Source organism: Cannabis sativa, chromosome 4 (genome assembly GCF_029168945.1).
Source record: "Cannabis sativa cultivar Pink pepper isolate KNU-18-1 chromosome 4, ASM2916894v1, whole genome shotgun sequence".
Lineage (NCBI taxonomy): Eukaryota > Viridiplantae > Streptophyta > Magnoliopsida > Rosales > Cannabaceae > Cannabis > Cannabis sativa.
In genome coordinates this window covers 18,455,860-18,479,987 of record NC_083604.1, presented here as the reverse complement: position 1 = coordinate 18,479,987, position 24,128 = coordinate 18,455,860, and the positions used below count along the sequence as shown (strand labels likewise).

The 24,128-nt window shown below is 34.9% G+C and overlaps 2 protein-coding genes across 4 annotated transcripts; both read left to right on the top strand.

The window, feature by feature from the left end:
• Positions 1–1,664: 1,664 nt before the first annotated feature.
• Positions 1,665–11,928, top strand: LOC115713076 (histone acetyltransferase HAC1). Of its 3 annotated transcripts, none has more exons than XM_030641559.2 (17): positions 1,665–2,046; positions 2,613–2,876; positions 3,257–3,371; positions 3,540–3,825; positions 3,905–4,381; positions 4,563–6,382; positions 6,867–7,163; positions 7,252–7,530; positions 8,085–8,213; positions 8,311–8,511; positions 8,617–8,759; positions 8,918–9,212; positions 9,394–9,533; positions 9,901–9,979; positions 10,090–10,482; positions 10,727–10,944; positions 11,124–11,928. In XM_030641559.2, the coding sequence occupies exons 2-17, from the start codon at positions 2,695–2,697 to the stop codon at positions 11,236–11,238; spliced, it is 5,169 nt and encodes a 1,722-aa protein (XP_030497419.1). In that variant the 5' UTR covers positions 1,665–2,046; positions 2,613–2,694; the 3' UTR covers positions 11,239–11,928. The 3 variants fall into 3 exon arrangements, with proteins under 3 accessions (XP_030497419.1, XP_030497421.1, XP_030497422.1); XM_030641561.2 differs by having other exon boundaries at positions 1,675–2,046; positions 2,737–2,876; XM_030641562.2 differs by having other exon boundaries at positions 1,675–2,046; positions 4,710–6,382.
• A 3,011-nt stretch (positions 11,929–14,939) lies between these two features.
• Positions 14,940–16,021, top strand: LOC133036838 (uncharacterized). The gene is made up of 2 exons (XM_061113599.1): positions 14,940–15,380; positions 15,478–16,021. Exons 1-2 carry the CDS (start codon positions 14,940–14,942, stop codon positions 15,613–15,615), a joined length of 579 nt encoding a protein of 192 aa, XP_060969582.1. The 3' UTR covers positions 15,616–16,021.
• The last annotated feature ends 8,107 nt before the right edge of the window (positions 16,022–24,128 follow it).

Genomic DNA, 24,128 nt, shown 5'->3' with positions numbered 1-24,128 from the left:
AATGTTTCCACTATTTTTACCAAAATACGTGGTTGTTCAAAGGTTAGTCACATGTCTAGTGGACCCCTATTGAAGGAGAACTAAGAGTTAATATTAAAGTCTAAATCATGTAAGGTTTAGGATGGTGTATTGGCATCCTGGAGCAAGGCGTAGTACTAGAGGAGTTTCCAAATGTCAACTACTCTAGCCTCCGGGAGGGGCGAGAACCTCCCATAGATAAGGCATTGTTGTTGACTCTTTTCATATGGACGACAAAAAGGGTTTATGTATATAAAGAAGATATCTTTAAGATTTTGCCCATAATGTTCTCACATCACGTCCCCCATGAACGCCTATTGACGGCTTGCCTCAGTGCTATCCCATCAATCGTGAACACATCTAGTTTTATCTCACTAAATACTTATTTCAAATCCTACCTGATACACTCATGACCACATGCCATTTCCTAAGCCCATGGGATGATTGCATAGATCCTAACTAGCAAGGAAGGATGTACTAGAACCACCAAGACACTTTCCCATTTCTAAAGGAAAAGGGGAGTGGGTGAAAAAGAATTCCACAATGATTATTACAAAAAATTATATTGGAATAATTATTTTAAAAATATTAATACAAGTGACTCGTGGATTTAGATTAATTAACGTTCTAACCACGTAAAAATTTCTTTTATCTTAAGATAATTAATTTAGTTAACAGGCATTCAAAAAAATATTATTTATAATGACCGCAAAATTTAATTAGTTTTAAATTCAAGCATGCTTATTTTTCTTTTTAAAAGTTGGAGAAGTAAATAGTGTATTGGATTTAGGAGAATGATCTAATGTTTTTTCATCTATATATTTACCATGTGTATTTATTGGTATGGTGACATTGGAAATGGAGCAAACATAAAAATAATAAGCTATAACATGAACCCCAAAAAAAAAAAAAATATTAGAATATTCTAAAAGTGTAACTTTTAAATTTGTGTACCTCATTGAACTTTTATTATAATTTTAGTTTCTTATTTTTTTTTTCTTATATATAATAAATAATTACATAGTTGATTATAATTATTTGTGTTAAAAATACAAAATAAGTATGCTGATATACTTTTTTGTGGGTGCACTATATATGAACATTTAGAAAAATGAAATTGTTGAATGTTTATATATGTATGTACTATGTAGTGTATATTTTTACCATAATTTGGTTGGATAAGAGGAGTAAGCGAAGAGGCAATGGTGTGTGGATGACTCTGTACTCCCAAACCTTTCATTCCTTCCCTCCCTTTACTCTTTATCTTCCTTTTCTATATTTTTAAATAAAACATCCTATTTGTAAAAAAAAAAAAAAACAAGATAAAAATAATTTAATTTAAATTAATTTAATCAATGAACATTTTAGCTTTATAATTTTTGACATTGCTTTTTAAATTTTAAGTGGTGAAAAAGTTGAAGAATGGTAAAATAAAGCAATTTTTATTTTTATGAGTTATTTTTGGATTTTTAAAAGATAAAATAAAAATGAATTAATAATCCTCTCTCAAAAAAAAGAAAAAAAAAAGATAAAAATAATGATATTATATTTTCACTTGAAAATTGACAAATAAAATAAGATAATTTTAATCTTCCATTAAAATAAATAATAATAATAATAATAATAATAATAATTATTATTATAATTCCGTGTTAGCAAATTGAATCTTGGAGTTTTTTTTGGCCCCAAATCTGTGTGTGTCTGCAATTTTATGTTCTTCTCTTCTGCGAAACTCCTGTGCTTTTCTGTTGATTGCTTTCTCTTTGCTTCGTTTCGCTCGTGTCTATTTTCGCACGTGTGTTTTCCATAAATTCGATCTTCTATACGACTCAATACTATCAACTCTCGACCGACCTTAATTTTTTCCCTTTCTTGCTCTCTTTCTCTCTCTTATTCACTTTCTCACTCTAAATTCTATAGGGGTTGCTCTGAATCTCCGATCGCCGTCGTGTTTCTCAACTTTGTCGATACTTTGTGTTTCCTTTAAAAGCCCTCTGTCAATTTGGGCTTACGATGTTTTTCTGAAAGGTATGACTTAGGTGCCTAGGGTTTTTTTTTTCTTTTTTAATTTTGTAATCTGATTTTGATTTTTGTAGCTGTTGACTCTTTTTTCTTTTCGTTAGGTTTATCCAATCGCGTTTCTTAATTGTTCTAATCGCTTAATTATTATTCATACTACCTATCCTCAAATTGGGGGTTAGAGCATTAACGATCTACTTTTGCCGCCTTCAATTTGGGCACTTCAATTTAGTATTTGCTGCATTTTTTTAAGTTGAAATTGGTGTAAAGTTTAGTTATTTTCGAGTCTATGAAGCATTTTGATTTTTTCTTTGACATATAGGCGTTTGACTGTTTTTATTTCCATTCTTTGAAGTATAACAATTGTTACATTCTCGGTTGTGAATTTATTATTCTCTCAGTAGGGATATTAACTAGAGAATATTGAAGTGGGACAGTTAGTAGCTTTTTTAGTTTGATCATATTGAAGTATTAGTAAGAATATTATGTATTTGGATTGGCTCTGTAGAGCACTGAGGCAATTTAGTTTGTGTAGCCTCGGTTACATACATTGTTGATAAAAGCTTTTGTTGTAGGTGGTTCATTTGGAAATTCCCTTGTGTTTTTGAGTAATGCGATACTTGGTACTTAGGGGAACTGTAGTGAAGAATAAAGAAGATGAATGTGCAAGCTCACATGTCTGGACAAATCTCTGGGCAGGTACCTAATCAGCCTGTAATGCCTCAGCAGAACGGGAACCCCCATCCTTCTCAGATGCAAACATTAACAGCTCCTCCTCGTACTGGGAGCAATATGGAGCCTGATGTTGTACGAGCTCGTATGTATATGCAGGAAAAGATGTAAGGCTCAATTTTCCAATTGTTGATTATGTTTCATTGTCAATGTAACAGATTAATAAGTAAAAAGTGTGTAGGAAAAAAAGTGTTTAGTAAAATCCCGAAAAATTTAAATATGGATTAACTTGGGCCATGTTTGGGGCAGCTTTGACTATCCCAATGTAGCAGGGGTCTTCATCAGTTTAGTGGCTTTTTCAACGAGCATACTCAAAATGGCTTAAATTAATTATCTATGATTATATGGAAGAAAATAGTTATTATTGGACTTAAAGACATAGTATGTATTAAGATATTTGTGGAAATTAGTTTGATTGAGACAGTGTTCTGCTATTATCAGTTTATTACTTTTGGGCCCAATCATCTAATGAGTTTTCTCTATCCAGTTATGATACCCTATTGCAGCGGCATCAACAGCCAATTAATGAACCACAGAAAAAGAAGTTTAAAGATATTGTTAAGCGCCTAGAGGAGGGTGTATTTAGAATGGCTACTTCAAAGGTTAGCCTGTTTGTCATAAGTTGATGTTTTGTATGCATATTACTATCCAGACAATTTAGTAAGATGCATCTTTTCCTATTCTGCTGTTGAGTATTTCTTGCATTCATAGTTCGTTCAATTACTATTATTATCTTTTATTCTCACCTGATTTTGCAATTATCATTTTAGGAAGAATATATGAACCTGGAAACATTGGAGAACCGTTTGCATAGTTTACTCCGGCGTCCACCTAACCAACAGACACAACACGTAAATAATTCGTCTTCTATTGGTGCAATGATACCAACTCCTGGTATGTCACACGGCGGAAACTCTAACATGATGGTTACCTCCTCTGGGGACACTTCAATGCTTTCTGCAAGTGGAGGTGGTAATATAGCTTCTAATAATGTCAACACTGGAAACATTTTGTCTACTGGTACTTTTGCTGGAACTGCTTTCAATAGATCTGATGGTAATATCGAGTTTTATTATGTTTTTGAGTTATGCTTACCTCTTGCTTTGGAGCAACTTGATTGAATATGGTTTTGCAGGTTCGGTATCTAATGGGTATCATCAGCAGTCTCCAGCCACTTTCTCTGTTGGTCCTGGAGCAGCAAGTATGTTATCAATGAACGGGCAAAAACTCACAAGTCAAATGATTCCTACTCCGGGATTAAGTGGCAATAATAATCAGTCATACATGAATCCTGAATCAGCAAGTAATGGTGGTGGGTTTTCTACTGTTGAATCTCCTATGGTGTCTCAACCACAACAGCAAAAACAGCATATTATTGGTCAAAACAGCCGGATATTGCACAATGTTAGTAGCCAAATGGCTGGTGGGATAAGGTCCTTACAGCAGAAACCTTCTTATGGGTTCTCAAATGGGGCTCTAAATGGTGGGCTAGGGTTGATTGGTAACAGTCTACCACTTGGTAATGAACATTGCACCTCAGAAGGCTATCTGACTGGCACATCTTTTGGCAACTCACCCAAGCCCTTGCAACATCAGCGTCAAATTATACAAGGTATTTGATCTCTGCCTCTCCCTTTCTTCGTCAAGCTGTATGTGGACAAACCTTATGCATGATTTGCACATTTCTTTATTTTGTAATGGTAAATCTTCAATATATATTTTGTCCAATAGTAGAATTTTCTTTCTATAATGACATCAGCAAGCATTCTCATTATGAATGATTTATTTATCAGGTGATGGTTATGGAATTAGCAATGTTGATTCTTTTGCGTCTGGCAACTATTATGGTTCTGCAACATCTGTTGGACCAATGATGAATTCCCAGAATTTGAATTCAGTTAATTTGTCACCTTTATCTAAAACAAACTCTACTCTCATAGGTAATCAGTCAAATATGCAAGCACAACAAGCTGCTCTTATAAAGTCTCAACCAATGGATCAAATGGAAAATATGAGTTTCCAATCCTCAGTATCTTCAAGAGACAATCTTCATCCTCACCAGCAGCAACAATTTCAGCAACAGCAATCGTATCAACAACATCAACAGTTTGTGCACCAACAACGTCAAATGAAGCAGCAAAATCAGCAAGCCCAGCATTTTATTAATAATGACGCTTTTGGTCACCCTCAGATGACATCTGACCTAAGTAGTCAAGTAAAGCGTGAGCCTGCAGAACTCCATAATGAAGTTCTGATGCCACAAATACCTGAACAGTTCCAGTTGTCTGAGATGCAGAACCAATTCCAGAACTCTGCCGATGACCATATGAGGAATTCTCAACATCATATTTCTCTTCTGTCTGGACAGCAAGATATCACCTCATCATTGCCGCAAAATTCTCAGCAAATGCAACAAACTTTACATCCACCTGAGTTGGTTGCAGAATCTCAAAATGATTTAGGCTATGTTGCGGCTGGAACCCAACCGGAATCAGTACTGCAGGGTCAGTGGCATCCTCAATCACAAGACAGGAGTAATAGACAGGGTAACATAGCGCATGAACATCATTTGCAAGAAGATTTCCGCCAGAGGATTTCAGGGCAGGATGAAGCTCAACGCAATAATTTATCATCAGAAGGAGCTATCATTGGCCAGGCTGTTGCTTCTAAAGGTACTGGAGATCTCTCATATTCGGCCACTACTGTACGCAAATCTACCAATACAAATTCCGAGCGACAGTATTTTAATCAACAGAAATGGCTTTTGTTCTTGCGTCATGCACGTCGATGTTCAGCTCCTGAAGGAAAATGTCAAGAACTTAATTGTATCACTGTTCAAAAATTGTGGAAACACATTGAGAAATGCATGCTACATCAGTGTCCGTATCCTAAATGCCAACCTACCAAGGTGTTGCTTCATCATCACAAGCGCTGTGTGGACCCAAGCTGTCCTGTGTGTATTCCTGTGAAAAACTACTTTTTGGCATCCAAGGCACGCCTCCGTGTGACATCTAATTCTGCTTTGCCAACTTCAGTTAGTGGACCTTCCAAACCCTTTGATAACAAAGACACCCCGGGGAAATTGATACCAACGACTCCTATAGTTGAAGCATCAGAAGAAATACAACCTTCTATGAAACGAATGAAGATAGAGCAGTCATTACAGCCTCTTGTTTCTGAGAGTCACAATGCTGCTGTTTCAGTTTCTTTGATTGATGAAGTACCATTGTCACATGGTATACAGCACCAAGAGTTAAAACAAGGTGACATTGAGCCAATAAAATCTGAGTTGGCAGAAGTGAAGTCGGAACTTCCTCCTAGCTCTGGGCAAGAGATCTTTGATGAGGTAAAGAAGGATATTATAATTGATAACAACAACCTAGGTCCTACCGAACCTGTCACATATGATGATTCTACTGGTTTAGCTAAACAAGAAAGTGTTAAATATGAGAAAGAGATTGAACCAGCTAAGCAAGAGAGTGTTCCTCAGCCTGTAGAACCAACTGTAACAAAATCTGGGAAGCCAAAGATCAAGGGAGTTTCATTGACTGAATTGTTTACTCCAGAGCAAGTTAGACAGCACATTACTGGTCTAAGGCAGTGGGTTGGCCAGGTATGTATATACACATATATTTTATATATATTTATTTTTCCTTACACATTTTGAACTTTCTCGTGTCTTTATTTTGTAGAATCACCTGTTCTTGTTTAGGATACATTTTTCAATTTTCTCTAACGTAGAGCAGAAGGAAATAGCAGAACCAGGACATTGGACTACTGCTTTTCAAACTAAAAAATAAAAAAATAAAATAGTTGAGGAATGATTTTAAATTTTTTTGTAGATGAAGGCTGACAACAATTTCAGCATTTCAAGTCTTTGCTAAAATATATTTTTTATTCATTTTCTTAAATTAGGCCCAGAAACACGCTAGTTATTTGTTGTTATTTCATAAACCTAAGTAGTTGTCAACCAAAAACAGCTGCATTCTAGCACGTAGTAAGAAATTGTTTTCTACAATCAACTTAGTCATCTACTTACATCCTCTATTAAAGATTTGTTTTGGATTAGTAAGTCATTTCTTCCTTTACTATATCAGAGTAAAGCAAAGGCTGAGAAGAATCAAGCTATGGAGCATGCAATGAGTGAGAACTCCTGTCAATTGTGTGCAGTTGAGAAGCTTACTTTTGAACCTCCTCCAATATACTGTACTCCATGCGGTGCTCGAATAAAAAGAAATGCTATGTATTATTGTATGGGTGCTGGTGATACACGCCATTATTTCTGCATACCATGCTACAACGAGGCACGTGGAGAAACTATAGTTGTTGATGGGACATCCATTCCTAAGGCAAGGCTAGAGAAGAAGAAAAACGATGAGGAGACAGAAGAATGGGTATGTATTTTTCTGTGGTGTATACAAATATGTTTCCTTGGACATTTTTTTTGTGTGGGTCATTTCAACTCAATGCCTGTATTTGCAGTGGGTCCAATGTGACAAATGTGAAGCTTGGCAGCACCAAATTTGTGCTTTATTTAACGGTCGAAGAAATGATGGTGGGCAAGCTGAGTACACTTGTCCTAATTGTTATATACAAGAGGTTGAAAGAGGAGAGCGTAAGCCTTTGCCACAGAGTGCTGTTCTTGGGGCTAAAGATTTGCCAAGAACTATTCTCAGCGATCACATTGAGCAACGACTGTTTAAGAGGCTGAAACATGAAAGGATAGAAAGGGCAAAACAACAAGGAAAAAGCTATGACCAGGTACTTTATTATCTTCCTTTTATTTCTAATTGGGGATGTGGTGAAGATACTTGATGTTCTTTGTTAACATTATTTATTGAACCTGTTTATAAATTGAAATGAGTGGATATAAAATTGGGTTACATGCTATCCATGCTGATAATGTTACTGCACTTTGAGGACATGGGTGGTTAATATAGGTGGATATAATAATTATGATTACCAAATGTCCCTTTGGGCTTTAATATATTCTAATCTAGCGGCTCAAGATTCATTGTTGGAGCTGTTTTTGGGTTTCTTCTTTACAAAGCAAACATAGGATTTGTTTGAATGTTTTTATATATCAATATTTTATTTATTTTCCAAATGATATTTTCGGGTTTTATATTTGGTCGATGTGCCATTTCTCAACATAATAATTAACTTTGGATAACCAGATGTATGAATTTAATCGCTAATGTTTTATTTTGATCAGTGGATTACTCTCAAGATAGGGAGAATGAGTACTTAATTGTAGCAGTTTTGTTTTTGAACATGATTTGATTATAATTTTTTAATTTTGTTTCTGCCATTAGGTTCCCGGAGCAGAATCACTTGTAATTAGAGTTGTTTCCTCAGTTGACAAAAAGTTAGAAGTGAAGCAGCGATTTCTTGAAATTTTTCAGGAAGAGAATTATCCAACTGAGTTCCCTTATAAATCTAAGGTTTGTGGCTGGATATTCCATCTTACTTCTTTTGATAGATGATCTATCTAATTATTCAGTACTGGAGTTCTAATCTATTTACACTTGTCCACTCTAGGTGGTTTTGTTATTTCAGAAGATTGAAGGTGTAGAAGTATGCCTATTTGGCATGTATGTTCAAGAATTTGGGTCTGAAAGCCAGTTCCCAAACCAGCGCCGTGTTTATCTTTCATATCTGGATTCTGTAAAGTATTTTAGGCCTGAGATTAAGGCAGTAACTGGAGAGGCTCTCCGTACATTTGTTTATCATGAAATTTTGGTAAATTTTCTGGGTACTATATATCTCCGTGTATGATATATCTCGGTAATGACTTGTGTAATATTTGAATGAGTTGGTGACTTTCATACATGATCATGTTTGCAGATCGGATATCTTGAATATTGCAAAAAACGGGGTTTTACAAGCTGTTATATATGGGCATGCCCTCCATTGAAGGGAGAAGATTATATATTATATTGTCACCCTGAGATTCAGAAAACACCAAAATCTGACAAGCTCCGGGAGTGGTGAGCTATAGAACTTTTGTATCATTTGTTAACAAAATTCCAGTTTTACTATTTTTTTTGTTGGATTAGTAAAGAGTGATCTTGAACCATCTAGAAACTCCATACTATTACAGATAGCATGATAGTCTTTTACATACGTTAATGTCTTTTAATTGCAGGTATCTAGCAATGCTTAGAAAAGCGTCAAAGGAGAACATTGTTGTTGATCTCACTAACCTGTATGATCATTTCTTTGTATCTACTGGTGAGAGCAAGGCCAAGGTTACTGCAGCCAGGCTGCCATATTTTGATGGTGACTACTGGCCTGGGGCTGCAGAGGATCTAATTTATCAGCTCTGTCAAGAAGAGGATGGGAGAAAGCAGAATAAGAAAGGAACGGCGAAAAAGCCTTTCAATAAAAGGGCGTTGAAAGCTCAGTCTGACCTCTCTAAGGATCTGCTACTGATGCATAAAGTAATTTCTCAATCTTCACCTTTTAGCTGACTCGTTTCTGTTGTTGTTATTGGTGTTAGGTTGTGTACAATAGTATCTGTTTTTTTTTTAATGTTATGTCACCCTCAGCCCTAATGTTTTTATGCACTTTGTGCAAGGCATACTGAGATATTCTCTTACTAATCTAAATACTATTCTTCAGCTTGGTGAAACGATATGCCCAATGAAGGAGGATTTTATAATGGTTCATCTGCAACATGCGTGCAGTCATTGCTGTACTCTAATGGTATCCGGAAATCGATGGACTTGTGACCAGTGCAAAAATTTTCAGATATGTGACAAGTAAGGCCCTTCATAATTTTGTAGGGGGTGTTCATTATATTTGTTTTCTTGACAAAGACTCCTCTGCTTCCCGTTTCAGTCTATTGCTTTTTATTATTTCATGACAAAGTACATTCAGTAGTTTGGTCTTTTGTTTTGAAACTTCATTTTTCCAAGTTTATTAAAGGTCCGTTTGCATTTATTGATATAGTGTAGCTTTTACATTTTATTTTTTCTCTATCTTTATGTCGTTCTGTGTGTGCTGATTTGTTTCGTTATGTCGGTATCAAGTATTATAGACGGGTCTGATGCAATGTAGTATATAAATGCTATTCTTTTATTTAATCTTATTTCATGTTTTTCATTGTGATGCTTTTATTATTGCTAGGTGTTATGAAGTAGAGCAGAAACGTGAAGAAAGAGAAAGGCACCCTACTAATCATAGGGAAAAACATGCACTTCGCCCGGTATGACACAGACTATTTTTTGTTCCCCCCGTTTTTGATTGTTTGTTTATCTATTAAAGTTGTCACCATGAATATTTATTTATAACGATTCAAATGACATATTCCGGCAGGTGGAAATTACTGAGGTTCCCGTTGATACAAAAGACAGAGATGAGATTCTCGAGAGCGAATTCTTTGACACTAGACAAGCATTTTTGAGTCTTTGCCAAGGGAACCATTATCAATATGATACCCTTCGACGGGCTAAACATTCATCAATGATGGTCCTTTACCATCTTCACAACCCAACTGCTCCTGCATTTGTCATAACTTGCAATATATGCCATCTTGACATTGAAACGGGCCAAGGATGGCGTTGTGAAGTATGTGCTGACTATGATATATGCAATGCTTGTTATCAGAAGGATGGAAATAGTCAGCATCCCCATAAGTTGACAAATCATCCATCCATGGCTGATCGTGATGCACAGAATCAAGAGGCTAGGCAATTACGTGTTCAGCAGGTACTCACCTTATTTCAATTAAGAACTTCGGTTTCTGAGTTTTTCTCTGCACTAATCTAATTATGATTGGAGTACACGAGATTGTATTACTAATGCTGAAAGTTGTTTCTGTAATATTTGCTTCTTCCTGTGAATATTTTTTGTGCCCTCCGCAAAGTTGATATCCTTAGTTTACTCTGGTTCTGGTTTTCCTTTTTATATTTTTTAACTCAAAATTTGACATATTGATGTTTATATTTTGCAGCTAAGAAAAATGCTCGATCTTCTAGTGCACGCCTCTCAATGTCGCTCTGCACAATGTCAGTACCCCAATTGTCGGAAGGTGAAGGGACTTTTCCGTCATGGGATACAATGCAAAACACGTGCTTCTGGAGGCTGTGTCCTCTGTAAGAGAATGTGGTATCTCCTCCAACTTCATGCCCGAGCTTGTAAAGAATCTGAGTGCCACGTACCACGCTGCAGGTACATGACTTAAGCTCTTATTTTTTTTTAATAATCAAAAGTCTTTCTCTCCCATATGGAAGTGGGATTTGGTTTCTTACTAAAAAGATATTGCTTTTGCTTCACTCTTCTCTTTCGTATTTGTTTTTAGTCTTTATTAATTGTCAAAAGTTTAAAAACTATAATTTTATTTTATTCAGAGACTTGAAGGAACATTTGAGGAGGCTGCAGCAGCAGTCAGACTCCCGAAGAAGGGCTGCTGTGATGGAGATGATGAGACAGAGAGCAGCCGAGCTTACAAGCAATACTGGATAACCAAACGAATTTGTTATTGTAAATATTAGTGTTTCTGAGAAACCCTTCAGAACGTGGGGAAAGATTTGACAAATGACAATAGTTTTCTACTGCCTTGCTAACTGCTGGAAACCGGGCAGTCTGCAGAAACAGTGGGAATGAAGATTATACAGTTGGTTGGAAGGGGATGACGACGACATCACACTCTGCATCACTCAACAGAGTTTTTACGTTTGCTTTGTTTGGGAAATATTCTCCTTTCCTGGTTATCATCATTATCATCTTAGTTGACACAAAGAAGATTATCCCTAGAGAGGAAAAAACGAAAACAAGTGAAGTAATATGAACTGAAGCTGTCCTTCCTCTTTCGACAACGGCTAACCATGCCTTGCTCTATCGGCGAAATTGTGTAGCACTGATGCAAATCTGCCTGGTAGCCCAATTTGGTGATTCTTTGATTTTATGGTCTGGTAGTAATCTGTGAAGATGCCATCCCATGGTGGCAAGTGTACTATAATTGTCTTAATCTGTCTAAAATGTTATATTTTATACAGAGAAAGTTTGAGGAGTAGTTTACATATTTTTTGTCTCCTTTTCTCTTTATAAAAGTTTCCTCCTTTCTCTTCCTTTCAGTAAGTATATTGACCCATTTTGTAGAATTTCCCCCGTATTTTAAAGATAGAAGAAATAAGTAGTTTTTTGTTCTCTTTATTTTGTAGAAGTCACATTTTTTCCTTTTTGCTAATTTTTAAGTCATGTTTATTGCATCAGTCCACAGTTTAATTAAATGAAAAAAGGGAAAGCTTTCGATTACTTGTGTCGTTTACTAAATTAATTTGAAGCTTAGTGGATTTTTCAAATGTTTTGTTTTGAATGACTAGCTAAAGATTGCCTATTAATCATTTCTAAATACACTTAGAATATTTTAGCTAGTTGTATTAAAAAAAAATGAGAGCAATTATTCATATTAAAGTTTTCTCCAATGGATAATGAATTTTTTGCATATATATTTAATAAATAAGTTTGAGGATTGTTATTAGGGAAAAGAACAGAAAAATTCCAGAAAGGGTAAAATATTACAATATTAATGTGGGCTGGCCCAATCAACATTTATACAGCCCACATTGAAAATATTACAAAAATACCACCTGGCCTATACCTTCAGCCGCACGTCACGAACGGAGACGATGAAGAAACCTCCATCGATCCAGTCTGCTACGCAATCAGAATGAAACCAGATCGAGCGTAGAACAACCATAAATTTCGGCGAATTTTGATTGGAAAAGAACAACTCCAAGGATCTAAACAGAAAATTAAAAAAAAAAAAAAACCAGAAAACCGTGAAGAAACTAAAATTAAACATTTGATTTCAGTTTTTATCGTTCAAAATCACTCAATCGAGCCTCGAAAATCCAGATTGAAGCAATGTAAATCTGTATTAAACAGATCTGGAGCTCCCCCTCAAATCCAAAAAAAGGTATGGAATGAAATTTTTTTCAACAATGATATACATCATATACAGTTGCATTCTGGTTGATTCACTGGTGTACAACATACAATTCAGATTCTTAAAAACAAAAAACAAACTCTGATTCTAATTAAGGAACCACATGATACGAATAAGGCTTTTTTTAATTTTTTGCGTTGCCTTAAAGTTGCAATATCGTTATAGATAAGGCGGAGCGTCCTTGGCCTCAAAAGCCTTTATATTATCAAATTCATCAGCCAAGCAAGATATTCGAATTCAAAGTTTTAAAATGGTTTACAAATTATGAAGAAGTGTCACTTGACGTGTACCAAAAGCTAGCAGATATACAAGGTACGATTTATGTAAATGGTGGCAAATTAGTTTTATAATAGTTGGAAATTGATCTGATTCAAATAAACATGATGAAAAGTGACAATGAGAAACAACTATGTAATTTTGAGTAAAGAGTTGTGGTTTTTAAGTTGATTTACAGTTGCATAATCATTTAATAATAGTTTAATTACATTTTTTGCAGGAATTTATTTTGGAAAAGAGAAAGGATAAAACAGTTCGAGAAATAGTTAGTTTCTGAAATATTTGTTGAAGTTTCTTAATAGTTTTATTTTCGTTTCCTTATAGTTTATTAACAGTAAAAAAATAAAATAAAATAAAAATGGCAAAAGCAGGAATCAGGACATGAAATACAATGCTTGAACAAAGGGACAGAAATAGAAGTAAGTTTGTACTCTATTTCATAACAGAATCAAACCAGTTTTAAATTCGTTGCCTTGCACTAATAACCATTTCAAAATCACAGGAAAGGAAAGACATTCCATTCCTAGTCTTCTACAATGGACAATTCGATGATCGAATGAATTATGAAAATTATGAAGCCAGTGGACATTACATTTCAGCCAATTGTAACTATGAAGATTTACAACAGACACTCAAAGATGTCCTGGAATGCAACCAAGAAAACACTGTTTTGCAACTGAAATATCAAGTGAAGGAAGGATATCAACCATTGAGGATAAATGATGATCAAAGCCTGCATTTCTACATACAATTCAAACTGAAGGACCCCGACTTCACAACATACCCATTGTGTGTGAATGTCATCAGCAACCCAACAACAACCATCAATGCATCATTCTTGGGAAATGACAATTCATTAATTACACATACAAGCGCCTTCGAACCGATCGAATACAATGCATCAACAACAGAAGACTCAACAAATCAACAACATACAATTGAAGCTACAGAACCGGAAGATGGGGGAGAAAATTTTGACTTCATGGACTATGCAAAACTTGTGGCAGAGGAGATGGTTGAGCAACTGGAAAACAACAAAAACAGGGAACCAGAAATCACAGATTATGACGAACTACTAATCACAGATCCGCAACATCCTGAAATAGAAGAAGCACAAATATACAAAGACAAAGAAACACTCCAGAGTGTGCTTGGTTTCTATGCAATTAGGAACAACTTCCAATTCAAAGTGAAAAAATCATGTGCAAGAACATACAAGATTTGTTGTTTGGATCCAAAATGCAAGTGGGCACTAACGACATCCAGAAACGGGCCAACAAAGTCATTCATCATTCGAAAGTACGACAGGAAGGTGATACACACTTGTGATCTAAACATAAGATTTGCCGACAAAAGACAAGCTACAACGAAATTGATTGGAAACTACATCAAGCCACTGTTTACCAACATAAAAACAACTCAAACGCCACAAGACATCAGAGGAGAAATGAAACACAAGTATGGGGTGAGAATGAACTACATGAAAGCATGGAGAAACAAAGAGCACGCGCAAGAAGAATTACGAGGAAAAGCCAACGAATCATACAAGCTGCTGCCCAGTTTTTTGCACATGTTGCAAAAAACTAATCCCGGAACAATAGTGCACATGCAAACAGAGGATGACAACAGCTTCAAGTACTTGTTTGTCGCACTGGATGCTTCAATAAAAGGATGGAAGAAGTGCAAACCTATAATAGTTGTTGACGGAACTTTCCTTAAATCAACATATGGAGGTACATTGCTCTCTGCTTGTACACAAGACGCAAATGGCCACATTTTTCCACTAGCTTTTTCTGTTGTGGATTCAGAAAACAACAACTCATGGAAATGGTTTTTCACAAAAGTAAAAGAAACATATGGGATTAGAGAGGAACAATGCTTGATCTCAGGTAGACATGAGAGCATAATTAAGGCAGCTGCTCATGTATTTCCAGAAATCATGCATTGCTATTGTGTATACCACCTGTTAAGCAACCTAAAAGAAACATTCAAGAAGAATGCAAGCAAGCTGGATAAACCATTCTTCGCTGCAGCCAGAGCATACACAGAGAGGAAATTTGAATACCATATGAGCGAGTTGGACAGCTTGGACATCCATATCAGACCATATTTACAACAAGTTGGATACCACAAATGGTCAAGATACCACTGCAAAAACAACAGGTATTCAACTATGACTTCAAACATTGTTGAATCTCTAAATGCAGCAAACTTAGCAGCTAGAGAGCTACCAATCACAACACTGATGGAGTCATTGAGAGCTTTGATACAACAATGGACATACACAAACAGGAAAAAGGCACAGAAAACAACAACATTTTTAACACCTACAGCAGAGAAGAAATTAGTCAACAACTTTGTGGACTCATTGACAGAAAATGTAAAAATCTCTTAAATTTTTAAGTTGCATTACGGTTAGTTTATTTTCAGTTTTTTTTATACATAATAACAATTTTATAAAGTTACTTAATTCGCAGGTAAAGCCAATAAACGAGACCATGTTCGAAGTCGTAGAACTAACCAGATCATGGGTCATCAACCTCAAGGAGAAAACATGCAGTTGCAACCGATTCCAACTTGACGAGTTACCGTGTCTGATGCGCTTGCTATTATAAAAGAGATGAACTTGAATGTTTACAACTACTGTTCAGGTTATTACACGACAAGAACATGGCTTGAAACATACAGCGGCTCAACATATCCAGTACACAATCACACAACATGGGATGTACCACAAAACATAAAAGATCTCATTGTTCTGCCACCAAACCAGAAAATAAGATCCGGAAGACCAAGGAAACGAAGGTTTTTATCTGAATGGGATACAAAGAAACATAACAGGTGCAACAAATGTGGTCAACACGGGCACAACCGAAAGACATGCAACAATCAAGCAATAAAATAGATACATCTGAATTATTTGAATTGTTTAATTCTGTGTGAGAATTCAAACAGGATGATGTGTTATATTCTACACACATGGGATTTTGTTTTTTAAAAAATTTAAACAGTTTGGTAATAGTTGCAAAATCGTTTTGTTACAGTTTTGACACTTCTTAAATATTTAGTACAAAAATAACTTCTTTATTAAAGTTTTAAAAAAAAAGTCAGATAAGAATTGATAAAACATAAGTAGTTAAAGGAAAAAGCAGCAATGGAAAAACAAGGAATTAAATACATTGATAGTTAATTTTAAAATACAAGTACATTGTTTGTATATAGTTGGAAAATAGTTTCTATATAGTTGTGCGACTGTATATAAAAACTTGAACAATTAGAAAAACATACAACTTCTGCTGATACAAACATATAGAATAAACATAATATAAAGATTAATGTCAAATATCCTAAAAGTTTAAAACCAGATCCAGAGTATAAAACCAAATATGATACCTATATTCAACCAATAACACTAACTATTGTCTGATAATATAATCAACCAATAACACCAAATTGTCACCAACTTAAAAGACCCTACTTTTTCAATTTGGAAGCCTTAGAAGACTTGCTTTGCTTCTCATCCTCGCTATCAATGCTTTCATAAATTTTCCTTTGGCCATATGAGAAGAAAAGGGCAACAAGACGAGTACGATAAACTTCGATGTCAAAATCCGCAGGAACATCTTTTCCATGAATGAAGAACTCGGCAAATGCAGCCACATATGCTCCGCAATCACTATAAAACAGACAAAGGAAAAAACAGTTTAGCAACTAAAAAACAACATAAAATAAACTTAAAAGAAACAACTCACTTTTTCTGCTGAGACGGCAAACCACTAATCTCCACAATTCTTAGAGGAGCTGTAGGGTCAGAACCTAAAGCAGGAGCATGTGACCTATTCTTCCAGAAACCAAAGAGATCAAAAAACAACGGGAGCAACACAGAGTAAGCCTTCATGGCATTCCTAGCTGCAACATTCATTTTCGCAGTCCTCAAAGAATTATACAGAAACAGAATCCCTTCATTCAAGTCAAGACGACCAAACACCCAATGACTTTCCCTCCTTAGATTGATGATGAATAACACATGATCGGCTTCATACCAAGGCTTCGAACACGGAATGCGCAAACCTCGAATGTAATGCGCTATTGGGTGGGCAGCGTGAATGTGCGACATCTTAGTCTTCATTGACTTGGCTTTGTTAAATTTGTGGTACAAAGCTTGGATGGAATCATCAAAGAGACAATCAGTTGTCGCAAAATTCAACCTCACAGCAGAAGAATATTTACCTTTTTTCCTAAGGTAATAGAATATGGTGTTCATATGCTGAAACAAAAACATCACAGAAACACAAATCAAAAGGTTGAACAACTGTTTAAAAACTTTAATACAGTATCTAAACTTAAAAACATTTAAAAAGCAACTGAAAACCAACTATCATAACCTATAATGGAAAATGGAAACTTTACCGAGTCGTTTATAAACATGTCGCAGGTAGCCAAATGATAAAACCATGTTTTATCCTCCACATAATCAACACCTAACCTAAAACCCAGGGAAAATTTCTTCGCACCATCAACATAACAATTGTAATGCCTAAAAGAACAAACAAACAACAAAAAAACAATATAAAACCAAAATAAAACTGAAAAATAAAACAGAATACAAATACAGATTTAATAAAAACAGTCACCTAGGATGTTTAAGCAAGCGTTGACCAATCCACGCGTCAAACTTTGCCTCAATCTCAGGAGATACATGATCAGCAAATGAATCATTAAGAGCATAAAGGCCCTTCACATAAGTAACCATTTTAAAATCCCTATCATCCCCAGCTGATTGAGAACCTGAGGACATTAACTCCATTGGAGTGCTCCCCACATCAGCCGACCCGAAATCAACAAAAGGAGATTTCAAGGCCGGAGCACGCTTCCTCTTATCCAACAGAGGTGTATCAGAGACAGTGTCCTCAGTTTCTTCATCAGTATGAAGGGCAACTGACTTTTGACCAGCAACATCTGGATTGGGTTGGGGGACCTAAAAAACAAAAACTAAAATTAAACAGTTGCAAAACAAACAGAAAACGATTAAGCAACCAAAAAGAAACCTAATTTTCTTGCAAACAAATTAAGATAACTTACATGGATTTTACGAACAGCCTCCAAGCCAGCCAACACAACTTGATCATCATCTATTTCAAGCTGGCTTAACCCATCAAAGAAATTGTCCCCCTTTAATCCAGACTCATTGCCCTTTGGCTTCTCAACATCCTTAGCCTTCTCATCACTGCCTCCAACAGCCTCAGATGGATTCACATCAGAAGGAGGAACATCAATAACAACCTTATCAGCATCATCAGCATCACCACCATCTTTAACCAACTTATGACCATCATCAGAGTCGAAATCAATATTTTCAGGATCAGGCAGTTCCTTCTCATCATCCTCATCATCATCATCATCATCATCATCATCATCATCATCATCATCATCATCATCATCATCATCATCATCATCATCATCACCATCATCATCAGAATCTTGAGTTACTAATTCATCAGATGACTTTCCCTGATTCAAACAACACAAATGCAACTTAAATGAAACAGTAAAGAAACTAAAAACAAAGTACGAAAAACCAGAAACAATAAACTATGAATAAATACCTCATCAGAAGGACGACAATGAATGGCATTAACCTTCTCCTGAATATCCTTAATTACAGTCATTACAGACTTGAAATTAAGATCAACAAAGCACCTCTAGGATATGAAGTCTTCAGCCAATGATGCTTGATTCGAAATGACCATCTCCAACTTAGATTTCATCAAATCAATATCCTCTGAATCAGATTTCTTTGAAGATGACCCACTCTCAAATGATTGCTTCGCTACACCACGGTCATCAATAGACTCATCAAGAAATAAACCGTCAAGTTGAAGCTTCTGCCTCTCTTCATCAGTAGGACACATGTTTTTGATCTTCATCTGAACATCATAATCAATCAGAATATAAAAATGAAAAAAAAACAATTAAGAAAACAAAAAATTAACAACGGAATAAAACTGAAAACAAACAGTAAAGAAACTGTATTTTACCTTGTTCAACGACAAATCAAAAATCTTGCCCTTCAAGTCTCGAAGAGTTGGATTTTTGGTGACTATGGTGTTGCTCCAATTCAGAATTCTTGGAATCGTGGATGAAACTCTTTTACAGAAAGAGTTGACCATAGCAGGACAACATTCATAAAACCAAACAGTAAAAACCCAAGGACATCCCAAAGCCCTATACCAACCATCATACTGGTCTCCCTTCTCTACCTTCTTATTTTTCATTATAATACCATGTTGAATTTTACCTTTGAATGAATCAATAGTCAATTCAAAGGATTCCTACCCCAACAATACCCGTCCCACCGACCGCTATCCACAACATCTAGATCAAACCTATATACTTCTTTATCAGGAGTATTACTAAGAAGAAAACATTGAATAAAATACAAAACAGACATTTTCAATCCAAGGGACTCATCCAAACCCCACCTACTACCCAAAAAAGCATCCTCAATAGCTTTGTGGTCAATGGTTTTTACACCACGAAAATAGATTTCTACCAACTGATTTGATTCCTGTGAAAACAACAACTTGTTGCAATCACCGAAACAATCAATTCTAGAAATCAAATAAAATTCCTCAGCACTAAACCGTATGCAACGGCCAGCAACCTTAGCCCAAAACTCTTTAGGATTGGTCTGGACAACTTCCCTCAGTAATAAACTATGTACAACTTGGGGATGAAAAACAAACTCAGACATATCTAAAAAATGACCAAATTGAGTTTCACGAAACATGGACAGTAAATTAAAAGACAAAGTTTTCTTAATATTATTAATGACAGAAAAAAGACTAGTGCAAATACATTTAGATCTATAGTAATCAGATGGACTAAATTTGTAGTCCCAGACCTGCAACATAACCAAAATGGCCACAATAAATTATTAATTGTGAATAATGCAGTATGGAAACTAAAATAACACTATAAAAAAACAAAAAAAAAACTACCAAACAGCTACAACTACACAAATATAAACTGCAAACATCTGAAATCATATTGATACCTAAAAACTAACAGAAAACAACTAGACCTAATGAAAATCCAAAAACACATCAAACATAACAACATTAAACTATAAAAAAACTAATAAGAAACTACAGACAACTGATTGTACACACTAAAACGAAAACAAATACAGAACCTAAAACACAAACGAACACTGTAAAAAAAGAAAACACAATGAAATTTAAAAGCTAAACCCAGAAAAGAACAAAATAAATTGCTCAAAAACAACAATAAAGACCTAAAAAGATTAAACAACATCAAACGAAAATTTAAAAAGGAAACCCTAAAATCTCAAAAAATAGAATGAACAAAAAAACGCAAAATCTGGAAAAACACTAAAATGTTCAAAAATGGGGAAACGAAAATGAAACTGAAAACCAACCTCTGTTCAAACTTCGGCAGCAACAGTAGGTTTTTCACTAGAAATTTCTTCAACCATTTGCTCCTCCACACTGAGCTTCGATGTCTTCTTAGTATGTGGCCTCCCACGCTTGGTCAAAGGAGGATCAAAATCAGAATCCTCCTCTTCAACAATCGGACGTTTACCCTTTGCTTTGTTAGCTAAAGATTTCAAGCCCATTTTTGATTTTTTTTTTCTGAACTGGGGAAGGAGATGAGGATGAACGAGTGATGGCCATTTTATAAAGAAATTGGAAACAAGAATAAACTGAGAGGGAAAATAACGTGAGGAATCGTGGGTTGAGTGGGAGTTGAAAATTTTTGGAAGAACAAAAAATGAGAGGGAAAAAACCGTGATGAATAATGGGTAGTTATGCTTCAACAATGGAGGTTATTGATCTTCCAAACAAAAAAAAAACTAAAAGAAAATCGAAAATCAAATGAAAAGAAAAGGAAAAAAGAGAGGAAAGAGAGTGGGAGTTGATTGATGTGTGATGGGAATGGCACACGTGTCTGTGCATGTGAATAATGTGTAAGTGGTATTATTGTAATAAAAGAAAGATGATAAGTAAAAATATTGATGTAGGCGTGTAGGGGTAAAATAGTAATAAAATGTGCAAAACAGATTTTTGGTGTAAAAATTTCTTGTTATTATTATAATTTTAAAACGAGAATTATTATTTTTGGCATTGAGTTTTTAATAAAAGCAATAATTTAGTAAGTAGTTATTTTTTGATTTGTAATAACAGGTTAGCAATAGGTAAAAATTCATTTTTTTTAGAATTAAATTAATCATAATTAATAATTTTCTTATAATAATTAATTTTAATTTAAATATTTAATAAGATCTTTTTTAGCAATTAATATTTATAAATAATTTTATTTTTATATGTAAGTCCCTATTATAATATTTTTAACATTTAAACTATTTAACTATAATATTTATAATAAATTCTATTTTTTTTTTTTTACAAAATTTAGACTTCCACCCCTTCTAGAATATAATATTTTAGGGTTTGATTAAGACTCTTTATATAAGAGAGCTTACACTCTTTAAATCCTTTAGAAATAGGTAAAATAAGCTATTGTTTACATATTAAATTAATAAAATACAAATGACTAAAATACCCCTCAAAAATAGATATTTTTACTCTATTTTTAGGGGCCATTAAGGCCTAATTCGTGGTCTGGCTTACTATCCACGTATGAAAGTTGAGCACCAAAATTCTATTAGGCCAAAGGTTGGCCGACCATGCACCTGCAGGATGCATGCTGGCCGACCATGGGATGTCTAAAAGTTGGTTGGCCTATGCTAGCCATAGGATCGGCCAGGGGTGGCCGACCGACCCCCTTGAGGTGGTTGGTTCGTCACTTCGTCATCACGCATGAGTACTCAGACCCTATGTTGGTTGAAGTGCTAAGTAAATGACTTGGCCTTCTTGTTAGTGAGCTCTATTGTCATGTGGCACTGATATTGGCAACATAGATATGCCACGTCAGGTGGGCAAAAATTAGGATAACATTTGCCCCTCAAGTCTCTATGCAGACGTCTGTGCGGATAGTTGGTTGATAACTCTAAGATTTAGAGTTATTTTGATATTTTTAAGCTTGAATTTTAAACTAAATAATAGAGTAATTAGTGTCTATATTATGTAATTGTGTTTAGTTTATTGTGTTTTTATAATAAATGGAAGTGTGTGTGTGTTAGTAAGTATTAAATAAACTTATGTTGCTGTTTTTGTGTGTATTAAGCAGAAAAAAGGCTGAAATGGGTATTGGGAAATGTTTGGGACAAGAAGAAAAAGAGCAGGAAAAGGCTTGTTGCTGACTGTCATTGCTATAGCAGTTATCGCGTAGCAATTGGCCAGCCCAGTAAGTGTATTGTGGCAGAAATTTCAGTTGGCGTTAATGAAGAATAAAGGATGCTTATGTGGCAAAAATGTGTACAATGACTCAGCCAATATGTGGAAAAAGAAAGGCAAGTGGACAATGACTTGGATTTCCAATTAGAGTAAACTTTAGTACCCTAAATGGGGGGCAGCCAAGAAAAGAGAGGAACAATGAATGGTGGCTGCACTTGAAGGAAGGGGGCAGTACGAAAATTTCAGAGGAAGTACATAAAAAAAAAAAAGAAAGGAAGAGAGTACAAAGAATAGAAGACGAAGACTAAGAAGAAGGAGAAGAAGGCAACCTCAAAAGAGAAGATTTGAGCTCACCAACTCATTTCTCTTGCTCTTCTCTTCCATTTTGTATCATTTTCTACTCTTTGTTGTTCTCTTTAGCTCCATGAACATATTATTTTCTGGTTTTAAGTTTTTAATTTTAGATATGAACTAAGATCTTTGAGATTTGGGTGGTTATAAACCCTTTGTATGAACTAGTGCTTTAATTTACAATGATTGAAGTGATCCTATCTTTGTTCAATTGGATGTGATGAAATGTTGATTGAATGTTAATTTTTGGCCAGATTTAACATTTAGTAAGCTAGATCTTACTTGGAAAAGTAAGACCTAGTTGAACCCATCTAATTGATGCATGATTTTTACCTTTCTTTTATGTATTAATTAGTAGTGAAATAGGGATATTTTGCTACCTTGCATAACTAAAGATTTGATGCTATATTGGACTGTTTGTGACCTGATTTAGTGTAGGAATACATTGTTGAGGTTATGAATAGTATATTGCAGGTTTTGGAAAAAGCTTGTTGGTTTTTGTGAAATCTGTTAACTCTGCCAGGATTGCTAAGTCATTGCTGTATCAACTGGAACATACCAGTGAGAAATTAACCACCCAAGTCTATTTTCTAAATCTGAAATTTTCACAACTTTACTTACTTTTGGCTTCTTATTTTTAGTTTATCTAGCTTAAAACATTATTTCTAAACTCTAGAATTAAGGTTAAGAATTTTTCTCTTGAATTAATTGGTTACTTTGCTTTATTTTTACTTGGAATTTTTGAATTGCTTTTAGTTGATTTTGCATTATTTAGTGTGAAAGTCCCTATGGATACGAACTTTGATTACTGTTAGACAATTTATATGTATAGACTAAAACATATATGTTTATGTATAAATTGCGGAATTAAATCAAACATATATACACTATGAATAAGGATCGAAATACCTCCAGCCATTGATTCTTGAGCTTCAAACCCACATAAACTTTGATCTGTAAGGGAAACTGGTTGATGTGGGTAATCGGGCTTCCTCGCTCTCTCAACTCTCTTTAGATGGATTTTGCTGTTATGAACAGAATGAGTGAGGAGCTCGGGGACCGAGACCTTATATTTATAGGTGAGATACTCCATCAAGATTCGCGCCACATTAAGTGTCAGAATATTTTGACAATTAATTCAGGAAATCAAATCAGGTAATGAATATAGAAATCTGACCATATATAGAATATTACATAATTGATTTTATCCAGATTTAATGAATATAAAATATTCATTTATCAGAAAATCAATTATTTATTTATTTCCTTAAATAGAAAATCATTTCCTTAATTAGAAAATAATTTCCATAAATAAAAATATTCTAATATTCTCCCACTTGGTCAGCATTTAAACTAAAATATTCAAACCCAACGTTCCTCATTATATAATAAACATACGAATCATAGCGACATGTCCTCATTATGAATCGAGTATTATCTTCCATGTATTACAATAC